The sequence below is a fragment of the Cherax quadricarinatus genome, chromosome 43 (assembly GCF_038502225.1).
Source record: "Cherax quadricarinatus isolate ZL_2023a chromosome 43, ASM3850222v1, whole genome shotgun sequence".
NCBI classification, from domain to species: Eukaryota; Metazoa; Arthropoda; class Malacostraca; order Decapoda; family Parastacidae; genus Cherax; species Cherax quadricarinatus.
This window is the reverse complement of record NC_091334.1, coordinates 32067551-32090589: the sequence shown is the minus strand read 5'-3', so window position 1 is coordinate 32090589 and position 23039 is coordinate 32067551. Positions and strand designations below refer to the sequence as shown.

Here is a 23039-nt window from a genome sequence, read left to right as displayed (position 1 = left end):
TCTTTGCTGTTGCTTTACTGCCCCCTTTGTGGAGTGGGGCTATGTCTGTAGTTTTTAGTAACTGTGGGACGACCCCCGTGTCCATGCTCCCTCTCCATAGGATGGAAAAGGCTCGTGATAGGGGCTTCTTGCAGTTCTTGATGAACACAGAGTTCCATGAGTCTGGCCCTGGGGCAGAGTGCATGGGCATGTCATTTATCGCCTGTTCGAAGTCATTTGGCGTCAGGATAACATCGGATAGGCTTGTGTTAATCAAATTTTGTGGCTCTCTCATAAAAAATTCATTTTGGTCTTCGACTCTCAGTCTGGTTAGCGGCTTGCTAAAAACTGAGTCATATTGGGACTTGAGTAGCTCACTCATTTCCTTGCTGTCATCTGTGTAGGACCCATCTTGTTTAAGTAGGGGCCCAATACTGGACGTTGTTCTCGATTTTGATTTGGCATAGGAGAAGAAATACTTTGGGTTTCTTTCGATTTCATTTATGGCTTTTAGTTCTTCCCGCGATTCCTGACTCCTAAAGGATTCTTTTAGCTTAAGTTCGATGCTTGCTATTTCTCTGACCAGTGTCTCCCTACGCATTTCAGATATATTGACCTCTTTTAGCCGCTCTGTTATTCTTTTCCGTCGCCTGTAAAGGGAGCGCCTGTCTCTTTCTGTTTTACATCTACTCCTCCTTTTTCTTAGAGGAATAAGCCTTGTGCATACATCGAGTGCCACCGAGTTAATCTGTTCTAGGCATAAGTTGGGGTCTGTGTTGCTTAGTATATCTTCCCAGCTTATATCGGTTAGGACTTGGTTTACTTGGTCCCACTTTATGTTTTTGTTATTGAAGTTGAATTTGGTGAATGCTCCCTCGTGACTAATCTCATTATGTCGGTCTGGGGCTCCGCGCATACATGACTGAACCTCAATTATGTTGTGATCTGAGTATATTGTTTTTGATATGATGATATTTCTTATCAGATCATCATTGTTAGTGAAGATGAGGTCTAGTGTATTCTCCAGTCTAGTAGGCTCTATTATTTGCTGGTTTAAATTGAATTTTGTGCAGAGATTTAAAAGCTCGCGTGAGTGTGAGTTTTCATCAGAGCTGCCTCCTTGTGTTATTACTGCAACAATATTATTTGCTATATTCCTCCATTTTAGGTGCCTTAAGTGGTAGTCTACAAGCCTCCGGATGCAACATCCCAGCAATTCCAGGAACAGCTGTTAAAAATTGACCACTGTCTGGAAAATCTTCCAGCTCCTGCACCCAACATCTTGCTCCTAGGGGATTTCAACTTAAGGCACCTAAAATGGAGGAATATAGCAAATAATATTGTTGCAGTAATAACACCAGGAGGCAGCTCTGATGAAAACTCACACTCACACGAGCTTTTAAATCTCTGCACAAAATTCAATTTAAACCAGCAAATAATAGAGCCTACTAGACTGGAGAATACACTAGACCTCATCTTCACTAACAATGATGATCTGATAAGAAATGTCACCATATCCAAAACAATATACTCAGATCACAACATAATTGAGGTTCAGACATGTATGCGTGGAGCCCCAGACCGACATAATGAGACTAGTCACGAGGGAGCATTCACCAAATTCAACTTCAATAACAAAAACACAAAGTGGGACCAAGTAAACCAAGTCCTAACCGATATAAGCTGGGAAGATATACTAAGCAACACAGACCCCAACTTATGCCTAGAACAGATTAACTCGGTGGCACTCGATGTATGCACAAGGCTTATTCCTCTAAGAAAAAGGAGGAGTAGATGTAAAATAGAAAGAGACAGGCACTCCCTTTACAACCGACGGAAAATAATAACAGAGCGACTAAAAGAGGTCAATATATCTGAAATGCGTAGGGAGACACTGGTCAGAGAAATAGCAAGCATCGAACTTAAGCTAAAAGAATCCTTTAGGAGTCAGGAATCGCGGGAAGAACTAAAAGCCATAAATGAAATCGAAAGAAACCCAAAGTATTTCTTCTCCTATGCCAAATCAAAATCGAGAACAACGTCCAGTATTGGGCCCCTACTTAAACAAGATGGGTCCTACACAGATGACAGCAAGGAAATGAGTGAGCTACTCAAGTCCCAATATGACTCAGTTTTTAGCAAGCCGCTAACCAGACTGAGAGTCGAAGATCAAAATGAATTTTTTATGAGAGAGCCACAAAATTTGATTAACACAAGCCTATCCGATGTTATCCTGACGCCAAATGAATTCGAACAGGCGATAAATGACATGCCCATGCACTCTGCCCCAGGGCCAGACTCATGGAACTCTGTGTTCATCAAGAACTGCAAGAAGCCCCTATCACGAGCCTTTTCCATCCTGTGGAGAGGGAGCATGGACACGGGGGTCGTCCCACAGTTACTAAAAACTACAGACATAGCCCCACTCCACAAAGGGGGCAGTAAAGCAACAGCAAAGAACTACAGACCAATAGCACTAACATCCCATATCATAAAAATCTTTGAAAGGGTCCTAAGAAGCAAGATCACCACCCATCTAGAAACCCATCAGTTACACAACCCAGGGCAACATGGGTTTAGAACAGGTCGCTCCTGTCTGTCTCAACTATTGGATGACTACGACAAGGTCCTAAATGCACTAGAAGACAAAGAATGCAGATGTAATATATACAGACTTTGCAAAAGCCTTCGACAAGTGTGACCATGGCGTAATAGCGCACAAAATGCGTGCTAAAGGAATAACAGGAAAAGTCGGTCGATGGATCTATAATTTCCTCACTAACAGAACACAGAGAGTAGTCGTCAACAGAGTAAAGTCCGAGGCAGCTACGGTGAAAAGCTCTGTTCCACAAGGCACAGTACTCGCTCCCATCTTGTTCCTCATCCTCATATCCGACATAGACAAGGATGTCAGCCACAGCACCGTGTCTTCCTTTGCAGATGACACCCGAATCTGCATGACAGTGTCTTCCATTGCAGACACTTCAAGGCTCCAGGCGGACATCAACCAAATCTTTCAGTGGGCTGCAGAAAACAATATGAAGTTCAACGATGAGAAATTTCAATTACTCAGATATGGTAAACATGAGGAAATTAAATCTTCATCTGAGTACAAAACAAATTCTGGCCACAAAATAGAGCGAAACACCAACGTCAAAGACCTGGGAGTGATCATGTCGGAGGATCTCACCTTCAAGGACCATAACATTGTATCAATCGCATCTGCTAGAAAAATGACAGGATGGATAATGAGAACCTTCAAAACTAGGGAGGCCAAGCCCATGATGACATTCTTCAGGTCACTTGTTCTATCTAGGCTGGAATATTGCTGCACACTAACAGCACCTTTCAAGGCAGGTGAAATTGCCGACCTAAAAAATGTACAGAGAACTTTCACGGCGCGCATAACGGAGATAAAACACCTCAATTACTGGGAGCGCTTGAGGTTCCTAAACCTGTATTCCCTGGAATGCAGGCGGGAGAGATACATGATTATATACACCTGGAAAATCCTAGAGAGACTAGTACCGAACTTGCACACGAAAATCACTCACTACGAAAGCAAAAGACTTGGCAGACGATGCACCATCCCCCCAATGAAAAGCAGGGGTGTCACTAGCACGTTAAGAGACCATACAATAAGTGTCAGGGGCCCGAGACTGTTCAACTGCCTCCCAGCATACGTAAGGGGGATTACCAACAGACCCCTGGCAGTCTTCAAGCTGGCACTGGATAAGCACCTAAAGTCAGTTCCTGATCAGCCCGGCTGTGGCTCGTACGTTGGTTTGCGTGCAGCCAGCAGCAACAGCCTGGTTGATCAGGCTCTGATCCACCAGGAGGCCTGGTCACAGACCGGGCCGCGGGGGCGTTGACCCCCGGAACTCTCTCCAGGTAAACTCGAGTATGTCGACTTTAACACAGTATGTCGGGTTTAACACAGCATCTCGGGTTTAACGCAGCATCTCGGGTTTAACATAACATCTCGGGTTTAACACAGCACCTCGGGTTTAACACAGCATGTCGGGTTTAACACAGCATGTCGGGTTTAACACAGCATGTCGGGTTTAACACAGCATGTCGGGTTTAACACAGCATGTCGGGTTTAACACAGCATGTCGGGTTTAACGCATCTCGGGTTTAACACAGCATGTCGGGTTTAACACAGCATGTCGGGTTTAACACAGCATGTCGGGTTTAACACAGCATGTCGGGTTTAACACAGCATGTCGGGTTTAACACAGTATGTCGGGTTTAACACAGCATGTCGGGTTTAACACAGCATGTCGGGTTTAACACAGCATGTCGGGTTTAATGCAGCATCTCGGTTTTAACGCATCATGTCGGGTTTAACACAGCATCTCGGGTTTAACACAGCATGTCGGGTTTAACACAGCATGTCGGGTTTAACGCAGCATGTCGGGTTTAACACAGCCTGTCGAGTTTAACACAGCATCTCGGGTTTAACACAGCATGTCGGGTTTAACACAGCATGTCGGGTTTAACACAGCATCTCGGGTTTAACACAGCATCTCGGGTTTAACACAGCATCTCGGGATGTCGGGTTTAACACAGCATGTTGGGTTTAACACAGTATCTCGGGTTTAACACAGCATGTCGGGTTTAACGCAGCATGTCGGGTTTAACACAGCCTGTCGGGTTTAAACACAGCATCTCGGGTTTAACACAGCATGTCGGGTTTAAAACAGCATCTCGGGTTTAACACAGAATCTCGGGTTTAACACAGAATCTCGGGTTTAACACAGCATCTCGGGTTTAACACAGCATCTCGGGTTTAACACAGCATCTCGGGTTTAACACAGCATCTCGGGTTTAACATAGTATCTCGGGTTTAACACAGCATCTCGGGTTTAACACAGCATCTCGGGTTTAACACAGCATCTCGGGTTTAACATAGCATCTTAGCAACATTTGTAAGACAGGTCGACAAAAGTTCTCACCTGTAGGTGAGGTAGATGCAACATTTGCAAGACAGGTAGACAGAAGTTCTCACCTGTAGGTGAGGTAGATGCAGCACCAGGTCGCCGGGAGAGAACGTTGGTGTTGTGGCTCGTAAAACACTACAGCGAACTCCATCTGGAAGATAAGTTTTGTCATAATTATGAACCACTGATATGAGAGTTAACAACACTGTCTTCAGGATAACAATGATAACAGTGACGTGAGGGTAACACTGGTGACTGTGACGTGAGGGTAACACTGGTGACTGTGACGTGAGGGTAACACTGGTGACTGTGACGTGAGGGTAACACTGGTGACTGTGACGTGAGGGTAACACTGGTGACTGTGACGTGAGGGTAACACTGGTGACTGTGACGTGAGGGTAACACTGGTGACTGTGACGTGAGGGTAACACTGGTGACTGTGACGTGAGGGTAACACTGGTGACTGTGACGTGAGGGTAACACTGGTGACTGTGACGTGAGTGTAACACTGGTGACTGTGACGTGAGGGTAACACTGGTGACTGTGACGTGAGGGTAACACTGGTGACTGTGACGTGAGGGTAACACTGGTGACTGTGACGTGAGTGTAACACTGGTGACTGTGACGTGAGTGTAACACTGGTGACTGTGACGTGAGTGTAACACTGGTGACTGTGACGTGAGGGTAACACTGGTGACTGTGACGTGAGGGTAACACTGGTGACTGTGACGTGAGGGTAACACTGGTGACTGTGACGTGAGGGTAACACTGGTGACTGTGACGTGAGGGTAACACTGGTGACTGTGACGTGAGGGTAACACTGGTGACTGTGACGTGAGGGTAACACTGGTGACTGTGACGTGAGGGTAACACTGGTGACTGTGACGTGAGGGTAACACTGGTGACTGTGACGTGAGGGTAACACTGGTGACTGTGACGTGAGGGTAACACTGGTGACTGTGACGTGAGGGTAACACTGGTGACTGTGACGTGAGGGTAACACTGGTGACTGTGACGTGAGGGTAACACTGGTGACTGTGACGTGAGGGTAACACTGGTGACTGTGACGTGAGGGTAACACTGGTGACTGTGACGTGAGGGTAACACTGGTGACTGTGACGTGAGGGTAACACTGGTGACTGTGACGTGAGGGTAACACTGGTGACTGTGACGTGAGGGTAACACTGGTGACTGTGACGTGAGGGTAACACTGGTGACTGTGACGTGAGGGTAACACTGGTGACTGTGACGTGAGGGTAACACTGGTGACTGTGACGTGAGGGTAACACTGGTGACTGTGACGTGAGGGTAACACTGGTGACTGTGACGTGAGGGTAACACTGGTGACTGTGACGTGAGGGTAACACTGGTGACTGTGACGTGAGGGTAACACTGGTGACTGTGACGTGAGGGTAACACTGGTGACTGTGACGTGAGGGTAACACTGGTGACTGTGACGTGAGGGTAACACTGGTGACTGTGACGTGAGGGTAACACTGGTGACTGTGACGTGAGGGTAACACTGGTGACTGTGACGTGAGGGTAACACTGGTGACTGTGACGTGAGGGTAACACTGGTGACTGTGACGTGAGGGTAACACTGGTGACTGTGACGTGAGGGTAACACTGGTGACTGTGACGTGAGGGTAACACTGGTGACTGTGACGTGAGGGTAACACTGGTGACTGTGACGTGAGGGTAACACTGGTGACTGTGACGTGAGGGTAACACTGGTGACTGTGACGTGAGGGTAACACTGGTGACTGTGACGTGAGGGTAACACTGGTGACTGTGACGTGAGTGTAACACTGGTGACTGTGACGTGAGGGTAACACTGGTAACTGTGACGTGAGTGTAACACTGGTGACTGTGACGTGAGGGTAACACTGGTGACTGTGACGTGAGGGTAACACTGGTAACTGTGACGTGAGGGTAACACTGGTAACTGTGACGTGAGTGTAACACTGGTGACTGTGACGTGAGTGTAGGTAGCATGCCTAAATACCTTTTTCACATACCTTCCGCTGAAGGAAATTGCTGGCCTACGGCCTAGTTCTGGCAAGTGCCCGGCAGACGGCAGACACCTAGGTCTACCCTCGCTCCCAACCCTCTGTCTCACTTCGTACCCAGCTGACCATCAGACAACACCTACCCCTCAGGACTGGCTCCTGGCTACCCTTAACTCGTGTCTGCCTGGTGTACCAACTTTGTTAAGAGAAAACAACTGAAGTCAATGGGTGAATACTCTACATCATTACCATATTCTGCTATCTTCAAACAACATCTTATAAGGTTGAAAATAATAATAATAATAATAATAATAATAATAATAATAATAATAATAATAATAATAATAATAATAATCCTTATTTACTACAAGTACATGTACAAGTTATACAAGTACATGTACAAGGTATACAAGTACATGTACAAGTTATACAAGTACATGTACAAGTTATACAAGTACATGTACAAGTTATACAAGTACATGTACAAGGTATACAAGTACATGTACAAGGTATACAAGTACATGTACAAGTTATACAAGTACATGTACAAGTTATACAAGTACATGTACAAGGTATACAAGTACATGTACAAGGTGTACATGTACATGTACAAGGTGTACATGTACAAGTTATACAAGTACATGTGCAAGGTATACAAGTACATGTACAAGGTATACAAGTACATGTACAAGGTATACAAGTACATGTACAAGGTATACAAGCACATGTACAAGGTATACAAGCACATGTACAAGGTATACAAGTACATGTAGAAGGTATACAAGTACATGTACAAGGTATACAAGTACATATACAAGGTATACAAGTACATGTACAAGGTATACAAGCACATGTACAAGGTATACAAGCACATGCCCAAGGTATACAAGTACATGTACAAGGTATACAAGTACATGAACAAGGCATACAAGTACATGTACAAGGTATACAAGTACATGTACAAGGTATACAAGTACATGTACAAGGTATACAAGTACATGTACAAGGTATACAAGTACATGTACAAGGTATACAAGTACATGTACAAGGTATGCAAGTACATGTACAAGGTATGCAAGTACATGTACAAGGTATGCAAGTACATGTACAAGGTATGCAAGTACATGTACAAGGTATGCAAGTACATGTACAAGGTATACAAGTACATGTACAAGGTATACAAGTACATGTACAAGGTATACAAGTACATGTACAAGGTATACAAGTACATGTACAAGGTATACAAGTACATGTACAAGGTATACAAGCACATGTACAAGGTATACAAGCACATGTACAAGGTATACAAGTACATGTGCAAGGTATACAAGCACATGTACAAGTTATACAAGTACATGGGCAAGGTATACAAGTACTTGTACAAGGTATACAAGTACATGTACAAGGTATACAAGTACATGTACAAGTTATACAAGTACAAGGTATACAAGTACATGTATAAGGTATATAAGTACATGTACAAGGTATACAAGCACATGTACAAGGTATACAAGTACATGTACAAGGTATACAGATCATAGCTGACATCAGTGACATACTACTATATAGAAAGCCGCTTGTTATGCTGAGCATTTCCCGCAAATTAGGTCAGTTTTGTCCCAGGATGTGACCCACACCAGTCCACTAACACCCAGGATGCGACCCACACCAGTCTACTAACACCCAGGATGCGACCCACACCAGTCCACTAACACCCAGGATGTGACCCACACCAGTCTACTAACACCCAGGATGCGACCCACACCAGTCCACTAACACCCAGGATGTGACCCACACCAGTCCACTAACACCCAGGATGCGACCCACACCAGTCCACTAACACTCAGGATGCGACCCACACCAGTCCACTAACACCCAGAATGTGACCCACACCAGTCTACTAACACCCAGGATGCGACCCACACCAGTCCACTAACACCCAGGTACCTATTTTACTGATGGGTGAACATAGATAACCGGTGTTAGGAAACACGTCCGATGTTTCTACCCCTTCGCCGGGAATCGAACCCGCATACTCACCGTGTAGAGCGAGAGTTTTTTTCACCAGGCTACGGGGCACTGGTGACTGTCACGTGAGAGTTATTAATGGTGACTGACGTGAGGGGTAACACTGGTGACTAAGCTGAAGGTATAACTAGTTACTTCGGTGAGGGTAACTCTGGTGACTGTGATGTGAGTTAATATTGGTGACTGTGTTATGGTATCGTTACATCTAAGTATATTCAAGGTTCTCTAGGAAACTTTAACAATAGATCATCGGTAGTTAGATTACTTTTGTAACCTCTCCTCAATTATAACTTTCACGAGTGGTGGCTAAACACATAGGTGGGGGTTCAGCACCTGCAGGAATGGAAGGTAATTAGTTAACTCTAAGAAAAAGAGGGCGTAGATTAACTTTTGACTCCATCATCGACATCAATGAGCCTCCCTCTGAGGGGCCAACACGACTATCTCACATTTAGCATTCCTACTTCCCTCCACAACCCTCTACAACACTCTGCAACCATCTACATCCATCAGCTAGCAATTACAAGTCCACTTGTATACCTACGTTAAGGTAAGCAGCAACACCGAGTGGGTCGTGGTTCTTGGTCAGGTCTGCTGCCAGCGCTTGACCTGCCTGTGTGTGGGTCAACGCTTGTTCCAGTTGATACTTCCAGGGATGGACAGGCACACGCTCTGCTCCAGTACCTCCTGTCACGCTACCCATCCCTAATTATCATAACAAAAAATAATCAACAATAATAATTATTATAGTCACAGAAGTGCTTAACCCACAGAGATGGGACATTATCATTACTTATTAATATTATATTCCAGATCGTAGGGGTCATTCAGTGCCTGGGAAACAGGAGGTAATCAAGTTTGATCCACTGAAGGGCGGACAAGGTTGAATTTCTTACATTACGAGCCTCTCATCAAGTTACTTTCATTGAAAAGTGACGTACACAAAATTTACATCATGTACTCACTATGTAGGTAGGTAGGGCGGGCGGGTTGGCGGGCGGGCGGGCGGGCGGGCAGGCGGGCGGGCGGGCAGGCGGGCGGGCGGGCGATAGTAGATTAAATACATCATCGTACACGATTATAAGAACAATTATTTGTGTTATACTTTAGTAAGTTGATAAGTACAATTTTTTACATAAAATTATATTCAACACAAGAGTTTAAATTATGGATGCAGCGACTATTAACAGTAATACTTTCTTATACTATGTCATTCACAGTAATACTTTCTTATACTATGTCATTCACAGTAATACTTTCTTATACTATGTCATTCACAGTAATACTTTCTTATACTATGTCATTCACAGTAATACTTTCTTATACTATGTCATTCACAGTAATACTTTCTTATACTATGTCATTCACAGTATTATTATTATTATAATCAAGGGGGAAGCGCTAAACCCGGAGGATTATACAGCGCCTGGGGGGGGGGGGATGTGGAAGGCATTCAGGCTTAATTCGGGGAACTGGAGCACAGATCCAATTCCCTAAATCAAGAGCCCCTCACCAACATCAAGGAACCTTCCTTGAGGGGATCATTCACAGTAATACTTTCTTATACTATGTCATTCACAGTAATACTTTCTTATACTATGTCATTCACAGTAATACTTTCTTATACTATGTCATTCACAGTAATACTTTCTTATACTATGTCATTCACAGTAATACTTTCTTATACTATGTCGAAAAATAAATTTCATTACAAAAATAACAGTTAAATCAGAGGAAAAATAATTTCTGACATTGAGACTCAAGAATATTTGTTCACAATGATATTAACGACAAACAAGCAGACAGACTATCTTTTTAAAACTAAATTGTTAACGCAGTTATATGAGAATAATATTATATATATATATATATATATATATATATATATATATATATATATATATATATATATATATATATATATATGGTGATATCTGATAGATAGTGAGTCTCTGGTGATATCTGGTAGATAGTGAGCCTCTGGTGATATCTGGTAGATAGTGAGCCTCTGGTGATATCTGGTAGATAGTGAGCCTCTGGTGATATCTGGTAGATAGAGAGTCTCTGGTGATATCTGGTAGATAGTGAGGCTCTGGTGTTATCAGGTAGATAGTGAGTCTCTGGTGTCATCAGGTAGATAGTGAGTCTCTGGTGTTATCAGGTAGATAGTGAGTCTCTGGTGTCATCAGGTAGATAGTGAGTCTCTGGTGTTATCAGGTAGATAGTGAGTCTCTGGTGTCATCAGGTAGATAGTGAGTCTCTGGTGTCATCAGGTAGATAGTGAGTCTCTGGTGTTATCAGGTAGATAGTGAGTCTCTGGTGTCATCAGGTAGATAGTGAGTCTCTGGTGTTATCAGGTAGATAGTGAGTCTCTGGTGTTATCAGGTAGATAGTGAGTCTCTGGTGTTATCAGGTAGATAGTGAGTCTCTGGTGTTATCAGGTAGATAGTGAGTCTCTGGTGTTATCAGGTAGATAGTGAGTCTCTGGTGTTATCAGGTAGATAGTGAGTCTCTGGTGTTATCAGGTAGATAGTGAGTCTCTGGTGTTATCAGGTAGATAGTGAGTCTCTGGTGTTATCAGGTAGATAGTTGCTCTGGTGATATCAGATAGAGAGTTCCAGATTTTGGGTCCATTTATCCACATTGTTTACGACGGTTAAATCGGACATGGAATATCATAGAGATTTTCGTGTCCTGTATTATGTCCTCAAGTTCTGCGGCAACTATCAAGAAAGTGTTTCAGGTCACGATTAATATTAGTGTTTATTGTCCTGTATATATAGTAAGCACAGTAGTATGAGTAAGTGGTATGTGTATTCAGTAGGTTCGGGCTTTTGAAAAGTTGGGAATTATGTTGTCTGGCAGTAGAGTGATCATTCGTACTGCCGCTTTTTGTTATTATCGGCTTAAGGTGATCTGATGAGGTGTCTACATGCTTTGTGATGACAGTGCTCAAGGCATTATGCTCAGGTGTCCAGGTCACAGTAAAGCCACTGTCCGGTATGTCCTTACGCGTGCAGTCGATGTCAGTTATGAGGCTTGCCAAGTGTCAGTTTTAAGTCAGTGTTGATGGTTTCTAAGAGGTTGGAAAAGGATGTTACTGCCATTTGTTCTCGCAAGGTTATCCTCATCAAATTTTAATAAGAGGGTTTGAGCCATGCCCCGGCATTAATTTGAGCAAGAGAAGGTCGTTTTGACGCAGGGATTGAGTATTTCTTATCTCCACTAGGAAAATTTGGCTTAAAGAAAGATCAAGTTAAAAAATTATGGTTTCATTGCACGTTGCTGGTAGCGAGGAAGAGAGTCGCTAGATAGCTTCCACTTTACTATCTACTTGGACTCTCCCAGTATACCTTTCTGTGGTCCAGAGGACCCACCAGTGATTATTCCATGTATTCAATGGTGCATGGGACAGGTTGCAATATCCCGTGGCTCGGCTTGCAACATTCTTGCACTATGGTTTGAAGTGTTGCTTCCCAAGACCAAACCCATCTTAGTAGGAACTAGTTAACGCCCTCCCACACATGACTAATTCTTAGAAGTCTTCTCGAAAGTCTTGTCCGGAATTGATAATTGCGAGACAGTGATGCTGGGAGACTTCAATATCTGTTCTAAGCAGGAAAATAACGGGCTATGCAAAACGTACAAGCAAATTCTAGGTTTAAATAGTTACACTCAACTAATTAATACACCAACCCGGATCACACAGTTCTCAGCCACCCTAATTGACCACATACTTTGTAACCGCGCTGAGAACATTAGTCAGTCAGGCGTCATTACCACAGGTCTTAGTGATCATTTCATCATTTACTGCACCAGGAAAATCACTAGGAATAGGATAGGCCTACACAGGACAATAAAAATGAGGTCAACTAGAAACTACAGTAAAGAAACACTGGTAAATAGGCTACACAATTGTGACTGGACAGAGATAACAAGTTGCATGGACGTAAATGATGCCTGGGAAAAATTCAAAACAATGTTCACTACCATCCTTGATAATATTGTACCAGTTAAAGAGGTTAGGATTAAACGAAGAACTGAACCCTGGATGACTACTGAGATATTAGATAATATGAAATTCAGAGACCAGCACTAAATGAATTCCAAAGGGTGAGGAACAGAGTTCAAAGGCTTGTAAAAGGAGCTAAGGCGAGGCACTATTGCTCGAAAATCGAAGAATAAAAGAATAATCCCAGAAAGCTCTGGCAACAACCAAAACTGTTGGAACATAGCCATGAACCCTTAGATAGATTTAACATAGTACTAAATATCGATAACGAGGTATGCCACGCAACAACTAAAGTGGCAGCTGCAGCCGCAGCAAGCAGCAACAAGGCTGCTCCTATATCTTGCCGTCCCCTGGGCCTATCCGAACTCCAGTGATGGCCAAATTTGCAAGTACTGCTGCAACAACATGCAAGTTAACTATAGTTACATAAAAACTGACGGTGACGACAACGAAATGGACTAAATATGACAGAAGAGGGACCGGCATTCAAGTACCAGACCTGCTGCCAGACGTGAACCAGACACGAGACGTTTTCCACTAAATGAAATAACTGACCTCCATATCAACTGCACCAGTGTTTAACGGGAAGACAACATGGCAGAAATCCTGATCAACTAAATCTCCAAGGAAATGCCAGGTCTGTAGGACTTTTTTCGTCAGTGCCAAACGAGGGAAAGATTTGAGCCTTTAAACATGGCTGACCGGCATTCAAACAGCAGCTACTGCCAGACGTACAACTAGCGAAGTGAAATTCTCATCTTTACTGACGTTCATCTGTTGACAGTAGCATCATATCTGTACCACCATCATATCACCTGTACCAGTGCTAACGAGAGGGAAACACAGGAGACATCGTCAAATCAACAGTACAAAACTCCAAGGTATAGGACGGTTATCCCTCAGTGCCAGTCGTGGGAAAGAAGTGAATAGTTAAATAGTCAAGGTTAATGTTTTAGTAGCTGACCTATATTCAGCTGACCAGTGTACAGTGAGAGAATCATAGCAGAAAAAGCCAAATATATCTATAAACTCAAGGAAAGTCAGGTGGTGTTACTCCCCTCAGTGTTTTAAAAATGGCTGAGTCAGCAAAACAGGTCAGGAGACAACAACACGACACAACCCCCGATAAATGGAATTGAGGGGGATTTGGAAGGATAAAACCATTGATTAAACCTTTCTGGTCTACCAGAATGGAAAGGAGTTAGAAGTTAATTGGTGAAGCCAGACTGTGAAGTGAGGTGGGTAGGGGAGGGTGAATAAGGGGTTAAATGTAAGGGTGTTGTGAAGTTAAGGGAAAAGTGAGCAGTGAAGAGGGTTTTGAAGAGGTTAACTGTAAGGGTTTTGTGAAGTTAAGGGAAAAGTGAGCAGTGAAGAGGGTTTTGAAGAGGAAATTTTACTAGTAATTCAGTGTAATTAAAGCAGATACTAAGTGTACTAGGGACTGGAAAAGAGAAATAAATATTATTGTATATGAGTAAAAGAGCGAAGAGTGAAAATGGCAGGCATTAGAGGGGTACAGGCTGCCATAATTATATTTATATTTCTTCTTCAATTCCATGAAGAAAGAAATCAGTCATGGGGGTTGGAAAAGGTGAATGGAGTAACAGCGCCCTGGACAGTAAAAGCCCAACAGTTGCCATCCTACCAGAAAAGTAAACCTCACTATCGCCGCAAGGTATGGCAACACCGCATACCCAAACAAAAACAATGGCACACAGCTCTTATTGTAGCGCTCTTAAGTGGTGATATCCAAATTAATCCAGGACCTCAAACTATTGTGCAGAGGCAAAACAGACAGATAAATGACGGCAATAATGACGGTCTAGTAGCTAGGGATGATAACCTTAACTCCATATGTAATGCATACATAGGTCAATGTGAGACAATACAGCCATTATTATCTCAAACACTACCAAACAGATGCATACACTGTACTAAAGTACGCATGAAAAACAGAAAAGGCACCTTATGTAAAATGTGTAAGGGGTGGGTGCATGATGGATGTATGTACAATTATAGCAACGGTGCCAGAATTCATTTTGTGTGTAACAAATGCACTTTGGCACAGTTACCCTTTAGCAGTGATGACATTGATTTACCTAATTTTAATACAAATGACCCATTGCCATATATTGATGATTATGATTGTTTTATGAAAACAGGCCTTCACTTTATTCATGTCAATGCAAGATCACTTCTTCCTAAATTGGCAGAGATTAGGATTCTAGCTAACAAAATTAGGGCGGCAGTTATAACCATCTCTGAATCTTGGTTGGATGATACGGTGACTGACGACGAGGTCAAAATAGAAGGTTACAATATAAAACGCTTAGATAGGAACAGAAAGGGCGGTGGAGTATGTGCCTACATTAGAAATGACTTAGCTTACAACCCAAGACCTGATTTAAATAACAATAAACTGGAGATTCTATGGTTTGAAGTGCTGCTTCCCAAGACCAAACCCATCTTAGTAGGAACTAGTTACCGCCCTCCTACCCAGGACCAGTTCTTAGAAGACTTTTCCAGAGTCTTGTCCGGAGTTGAAAGCAATTGCGAAACAATAATACTGGGCGACTTCAATATCTGTTTTCAGCAACAAAATAACGGGCTATGCAAAAGGTATAAGCAAATTCTAGGATTAAATAGCTACACCCAACTAATTAATAAACCAACCCGGATCACACAGTTCTCAGCCACCCTAATTGACCACATACTTTGCAACCGCGCTGAGAACATTAGTCAGTCAGGCGTCATTACCACAGGTCTTAGTGATCATTTCATCATTTACTGCACCAGGAAAATCACTAGGGATAGGATAGGCCTACACAGGACAATAAAAATGAGGTCAACTAGAAACTACAGTAAAGAAACACTGGTAAATAGGCTACACAATTGTGACTGGACAGAGATAACAAGTTGCACGGACGTAAACGATGCCTGGGAAAAATTCAAAACAATGTTCACTACCATTCTTAATAATATTGCACCAGTTAAAGAGGTTAGGATTAAACGAAGAACTGAACCCTGGATGACTACTGAGATATTAGATAATATGAAATTCAGAGACCAGCTGCTAAAAAGATTTAAAGCAAACAGACAGGATATTGCAGCACTAAATGAATTCCAAAGGGTGAGGAACAGAGTACAGAGGCTTATAAAAGGAGCAAAGGCAAAGCACTATTGCTCAAAAATTGAAGAATATAAGCATAACCCCAGAAAGCTCTGGCAACAACTAAAACAGTTGGGGTATAGCCATAAGCCAGTAGATAGGTCTAACATAGTACTCACTATCGATAATGAGGTATGCCACGAAACATCTAAGGTGGCAAATTGCTTTAATTCCTACTACACATCTGTTGCATCAACACTAGTAAGTAAACTACCAGCTGCATCAAATACCTTTAACACAGACTCTGATAAGTTTCAAACATACTATACCAATAAAGGGGTAACCCCAAACAGTTGTCAACTAGTAAGTGTATCTCATGACTTCATTCAAAAAGAACTAAGCAGGTTAAACCCAACTAAGAGCACAGGCCCTGATAACATCCCGTCTAAGTTCCTAAAAGATGGTGCTTCTGAACTGTCAATCCCTATTGCTCACATAATAAATCTATCAATCACCACTAATACCGTACCGGAGGGGTTCAAGGAGGCCAGAGTTACTCCTATCTTCAAGAAAAATAATAGGTCTGATGTAAGCAACTATAGACCTGTTAGTATACTCAGTATAATATCTAAAATTCTGGAGAGGGCGGTGTATTCTCAAGTAGTTAAGTACCTTAATGACAACAGCATTCTCCATAGCTATCAATCGGGCTTTAGAAGATCCTACTCAACCGATACCTCCCTTATTAATCTGATGGATTACCTGAGAACTGAAATGTCAAAAGGGAACCTCATAGGTATGGTAACCTTAGACCTGCAAAAGGCCTTCGATACTGTCAACCACAATATATTATGTAATAAACTTCAAGCTATCGGTATAGGTTCTGTAGACTGGTTTAAGTCCTACCTTAGCAACAGGAGACAAATAGTCAAAATCAACAAAACGGAATCAGAACCCCTGCCGATAACATGTGGAGTTCCCCAAGGTAGTATTCTGGGTCCCTTACTATTCTTATGTTATGTCAATGATATGCCTATCAGTGTCAAGTGCAAACTCCTACTGTATGCAGATGACAGTGCTCTGTTAGTGACAGGTAAAGACCCACAAGATATTGCTAATGTTTTAACACTGGAACTGGAGTCCTGCAGCAAATGGTTAGTAGACAACAAACTATCATTACACCTAGGGAAAACTGAAGCCATTCTCTTTGGAACGAAACATAAACTGAGAAGGGTAAATAATTTTAATGTTCAGTGTAATGGGGAGTCCATCACTTTGGTTTCATCAGTTAAATATCTGGGAATCCCCTTTGACCCATGCATGTCAGGAGAATTGATAGGGAACAGTGTAGTAAAGAAAGCGAATGCCAGGCTGAAGTTCCTGTATAGACAAGCACAGTGTCTACCTACTGAGGCTCGCAGGACCCTATGTCTAGCCCTTATACAATGCCATATGGATTACGCTTGCTCTTCTTGGTACTCTGCCTTGACAAAAAAACTGAAAGATAGACTGCAAATCACCCAGAACAAAATCGTAAGATTCATCCTGGGGCTGGGACCAAGAGAACATGTAGGCCAGGATGAATTACAGCAGTTGGATATGCTGAATGTTGAAGACAGAGTAAAACAACTGAAGCTAAATCATGTTTATAAAATTGCTCACGAACAGTGTCCAGAATATCTTGCTGTCAATTTTGTCAAGGTTGGGAACCAAAGCAATCATAGTACTAGGGGGAGAGAGCACAACTTTGTAGTACCCACAGTCAGTGGCCAGGCTTCAAACACCTTTTATTGTACAGCAATAAAGGAATGGAACAGACTACCCACAAATGTCAAGGCCAGTCATAGCTTGAACCAGTTCAAGAAGACTGCCAAAAAGTGTCTGATGAATGAAGCAACAGAAAGGGAGGGGAATGATTTTCTATTTTTTAGCTAAAATACGTGTAAATTTTACCTTATCCCTAGTAATGACCCTCGGGTAGTAGATAGTCTTAATGACCCTCGTATTGTAGATAGTCTTAATGACCCTCGTGTAGTAGATAGTCTTTTTAGTATGATAATAAGATGTTATCTTCATTATAGAATAATAAGAAAATATTATAACCTTTATATTATAATAATAAGGTAAAAGGACCCCAATGGAAATAAGTCACTCTGTCTGACTTTTTTGGGTTATCCTAGGTTCTCTACACATATGCTGCTATGTATGATAATTCTATGTAACTGTATTGTGTATACCTGAATAAATTTACTTACTTACTTACATCACCACTAACACCGTACCGGAGGGACTCAAGGGAGGAATTTCCAATTTTGGCCAACTCTCAACCAAAAATCGAAAAATTATGGAAATTGATTTATATATACCAAAAAATAGCTTAACTCTTTGGCAACACAATGGTACAAGAATCAATGTTCTAAGACGTTTCTACAAGAAATTATAGTCATTTATATCAGGTATGGTAACGGCGATGTAGGTAGCGCGTCTGTTCTCAACCCATGTATTTTTTGGAATTTTTTCCTTGTTTTTATTGCTTTTTCTTTGCATTATTCTTTCTAATATAATTGATTATTTGGCATCATATAAGAGTAGGTGGAGCTTATCAGTAGAGTGCCAGCCAATCGGGAGCCATCTGAGAACACTCGGCAGTACTCCCCCTCCATTATTATTATTATTATTATAATCAAGGGGGAAGCGCTAAACCCAGAGGATTATACAGCGCCTGGGGGGGATGTGGAAGGCATTCAGGCTTAATTTGGGGAACTGGAGCACGGATCCAATTCCCTAAATCAAGAGCCCCTCACCAACATCAAGGAACCTTCCTTGAGGGGACTCCCCCTCCAGATGGTGCCAGGTGAAATCACTTCATTATTACGTTTATATCAGTTTATATATCAACTATACGGCTTATTTGTCTATCAGAATTGATCTAATATGATATAATAAACACTATAAATAACAAACAAACATGTTATATACTCTAGACTGAATAAAATAGGCCATAATATAGCGAGAGTCCACCAGCAATATTTCGATATAAATGTGTTACTCCTCGTCTCCTTGTTCTATTGTTTGGTCTGTGAGTGATAGAAAACGGCATTTTGAAGAAGATAACTGCACTAGAACATCAGTTTACTAAGAAATACACCGAAAAAAACGCGATTTCCGCGCAAAAAATTTTTTTTTTGAGACGGTAGGCCTGCCGGCGTTCTAGGCCTATATCTCGGAAGTAACTTTTTCACGTATTTCGCTAATGTACACCATTATTAATTATTGTATTGAAATGATTTTCACTGACAATATAAAACAAAGTGTGTTTGAAAATGTGAGGCTTCTTTTTTTGGAATATATCAAATATTTTTGATTTTGTGGGAGGTAAAAGGCAGATATTTTGGTGAATGCCAAAAAGTCTATCAAAAGTATTTTTTTTTCCATGATAATAAGACTTATTAGATAAAACATGTCCCGCCAAAATTAGTGTCAGATGTATTCTAACGGTTGGGATTGTCGGAAGTGCCACTCGAAGTGCCATTTTGTCATACCTTGCTGCCATATATGAAAAGTCATTAAATATTTTTTTCTCTGTTGTTTGTTGACCAATCATACTGAAACTTTGTCACATTCTTCTACATATGAACCTCTAAATGTACACCAAAAATAAAAAAAATTGGTTGAAAAATAAAGAGTTGGCCAAAATTGGAAATTCTCCCCTCATTAAGGCGGCCAGAGTTACTCCTATCTTCAAGAAAAAAAGTAGGTCTGATGTCAGCAACTATAGGCCTGTTAGTATACTCAGTGTGATATCCAAAATTCTAGAGAGGGCGGTGTACTGTCAAGTAGTTAAGTACCTTAATGACAACAACATTCTCCATATCTATCAGTCAGGCTTTAGAAGATCTTACTCAATCGACACCTCCCTAATTAATCTGATGAATTACATGAGAACTGAAATGTCGAGGGGGAACCTCATAGGTATGGTAACCTTAGACTTGCAAAAGGCCTTCGATACTGTCAACCACAATACATTATTTAAGAAACTTCAAGCTATCGGTATAGGTTCTGTAGACTGGTTTAAGTCCTACCTTAGCAACAGGAGACAAATTGTCAAAATCAACAAAACAGAGTCAGAACCCCTGCCGATATCATGTGGAGTTCCCCAAGGTAGTATCCTGGGTCCCTTATTATTCCTATGTTATGTAAACGACATGCCCATTAATGTCAAGTGCAAACTCCTGCTGTATGCAGATGACAGTGCTCTGTTAGTGTCAGGTAAAGACCCACAAGACATAGCGAATTAGAATTAGAGTTCTATAGCAAATGGTTAGAAGACAACAAACTATCGGTACACCTTGGGAAAACGGAAGCCATAATCTTTGGCACGAAACATAAACTGAGAAGGGTAAATAATTTTAATGTCCGGTGTAATGGGGAGCCCATCACTTCAGTTTCCTCAGTAAAATATCTGGGAATCCCCTTTGACCCATGCATGTCAGGCCCGGTGGCTAAAGCTCCCGCTTCACACACGGAGGGCCCGGGTTCGATTCCCGGCGGGTGGAAACATTTCGACACGTTTCCTTACACCTGTTGTCCGGTTCACCTAGCAGCAAATAGGTACCTGGGTGTTAGTCGACTGGTGTGGGTCGCATCCTGGGGGACAAGATTAAGGACCCCAATGGAAATAAGTTAGACAGTCCTCGATGACGCACTGACTTTCTTGGGTTATCCTGGGTGGCTAACCCTCCGGGGTTAAAAATCCGAACGAAATCTTATCTTATCTTAACAGTGTAGTAAAGAAAGCGAATGCCAGACTGAAGATCCTCTATAGACAAGCATTGTCTACCTACTGAGGCTCGCAGGACCCTATGTCTAGCCCTTATAGAGTGTCATATGGATTACGCTTGCTCTTCATGGTACTCTGCCTTGACAAAAAAAAAACAAAAACTGAAAGATAAACTACAAATCACCCAGAACAAAATGGTTATATTCATCCAGGACCTGGGTCCAAGAGAGGATGTAGGCCAAGATAAATAACAACAGTTGGATATGATGATTGCTGAAGGCAGAATAAAACAATTGAAGTTAAATCAAGTTTATAAAGTTGCTCACAGTGTCTAGAATATCTTGCTGCCAATTTTTTCAAGGCTGAGAACCAAAGTAATCATAGTACTAGGCTAGGGGGAGAGAGCACAACTTTGTAGTACCCACAGTCAGTGGCCAGGCTTCAAACACCTTTTATTGTACAGCAATAAAGTAATGGAACAGACTGCCTGCACATGTCAAAGCCAGTCATAGCATGAACCAGACTCACGAAATCAGTTCAAGAAGAGAGCCAAAAGGTACCTAATGAATTTCTTGTTGATTCGCCGGTATTCTCCTGGTCAGGGCCTTATCCAAGGGGTGGCCCGGCCTTGGCTCCCTGTCTAGGGAGTGTCTGAGACCTAAGTCTCCCATGGGAGGAGGTACAAGTACCCCCTCATCTTTGGGACCAACTGTCCCCAGGCCTAGCCACATTCCCCGCCCTCACGGGGCTCGTAGGGAGAAGCTAGGCCTCTCTGGTCTTCCATCCCCGCCTCAAGGGGGCTAATGGAAATGACAGTCTTGTGAGCTGCAAGCTCCGTCTCACGCACCTACCCTACCCTAGAAGAGCTGGGCATTGTGTCGATGACCTAATGATTGCAGCGACAGAAAGGGAGGAGGAGGATTTTTTATTTTTTTAGCTAACACACATGTAAATATAAATAACTCGTTTACCTTATTCCTAGTATATCTCCTTTATAGTAAAATAATAAGATATTATATCCTTTATAATATAATAATAATGGGAATATAATAATAATGGAAATAAGTCACTTTGTATGACTTTTTTGGATCATCCTGGGTAATCTACACATAAGCTGCTATGTATGATAATGTATATAACTGTATTTATGTGTACCTGTTTAGCGCTTTCCCCTTGATAATAATAATATGTACCTGTACCTAAATAGACTTACTGACACACACAGTGTCTGAGGTGCAATCCCTGGCACGGGTGGAAACGTTTGGAATGTTTCCTTACACCTGCTGTCCCTGTTCATTCAGAAGTACCTGGGTCTTAGTCAACAGGTGTGGGTCGCATCCTAAGTAAGTTTATTTAGGTATAGGTACACATAAATGCATTTACACAAATTATCATACGTAGTAACATATGTATAAATTACCTAAGATAATAAAAAAAAAGGTCAGACAAAGTGACTTATTTCCATTGGGGTCCTTTAGGTCCTTGGAGTCCCGAAGGACACTATTAAAGGACTACAATGAATATAAGACAAAGGTGTTTGATGCCTGACCACTGACTGTGGCTACTACAAAGTTGTGTTCTCTTCCCCTAGTAAGTGGAACCTCAAAAATCGAACTTTCTTCAGTCCAGAAGGCTGTTCGAGTGCCTTTACCGAATGAATTTATTCTCATCAGGAATAATGTAAATTAGATTAGTCCATTTCAGACCCTCAAAAATACACTTATAAAAGCACTTACAAAAATACACTTACATAATTGGTTGTGTTGGGAGCAGTTCGATTTTTGAGGTTTCACTGTATCATGACTGTTTTGCTTCCCAGGAGATCGACACCATGCCTAACCCTTCTCGGGTAGGGTAGGTGCCTGAGCCCGAGCCTTTAGCTCATAAGACTGTCATTCCCATTTGCCCCCTTGGGGCGGGGATGGCAGACCAGAGAGGCCTAGCTTGTGGCTAGGCCTGGGGACAGTTGGTCCCAAAGATGAGGAGGTACTTGTGCCTCCTCCCATGGCAGACTTAGGTCTCAAACACTCCCTAAAGAGGGAGCCAAGGCCGGGCCACCACTTGGAAAAGGCCCGGGCCGGGAGAATACCGGCTAATCTTTAACTAACTTCCCAGGACCGACCTTTAATAAATACATTTTTTGTCTATGAACATTATGAAGACAAACAATAAAATATGA

At 42.2% G+C, this 23039-nt stretch overlaps 1 protein-coding gene across 3 annotated transcripts in view; it reads right to left on the bottom strand.

Moving 5' to 3' along the window:
* The window catches only part of LOC138853939 (caveolin-1-like), a 90963-nt gene that overhangs the window by 47804 nt on the left and 20120 nt on the right, over positions 1 to 23039 (bottom strand). For all 3 annotated transcript variants that reach the window (XM_070093832.1, XM_070093834.1, XM_070093833.1), the window contains exons 2-3: positions 9504 to 9664; positions 4991 to 5073 (exon numbers count right to left, since the gene is read on the bottom strand). In XM_070093832.1, coding sequence (XP_069949933.1) covers positions 4991 to 5073; positions 9504 to 9662 — 242 coding nt within the window. In that variant the 5' untranslated portion in view covers positions 9663 to 9664. The remainder of the gene's footprint in view (positions 1 to 4990; positions 5074 to 9503; positions 9665 to 23039) is intronic.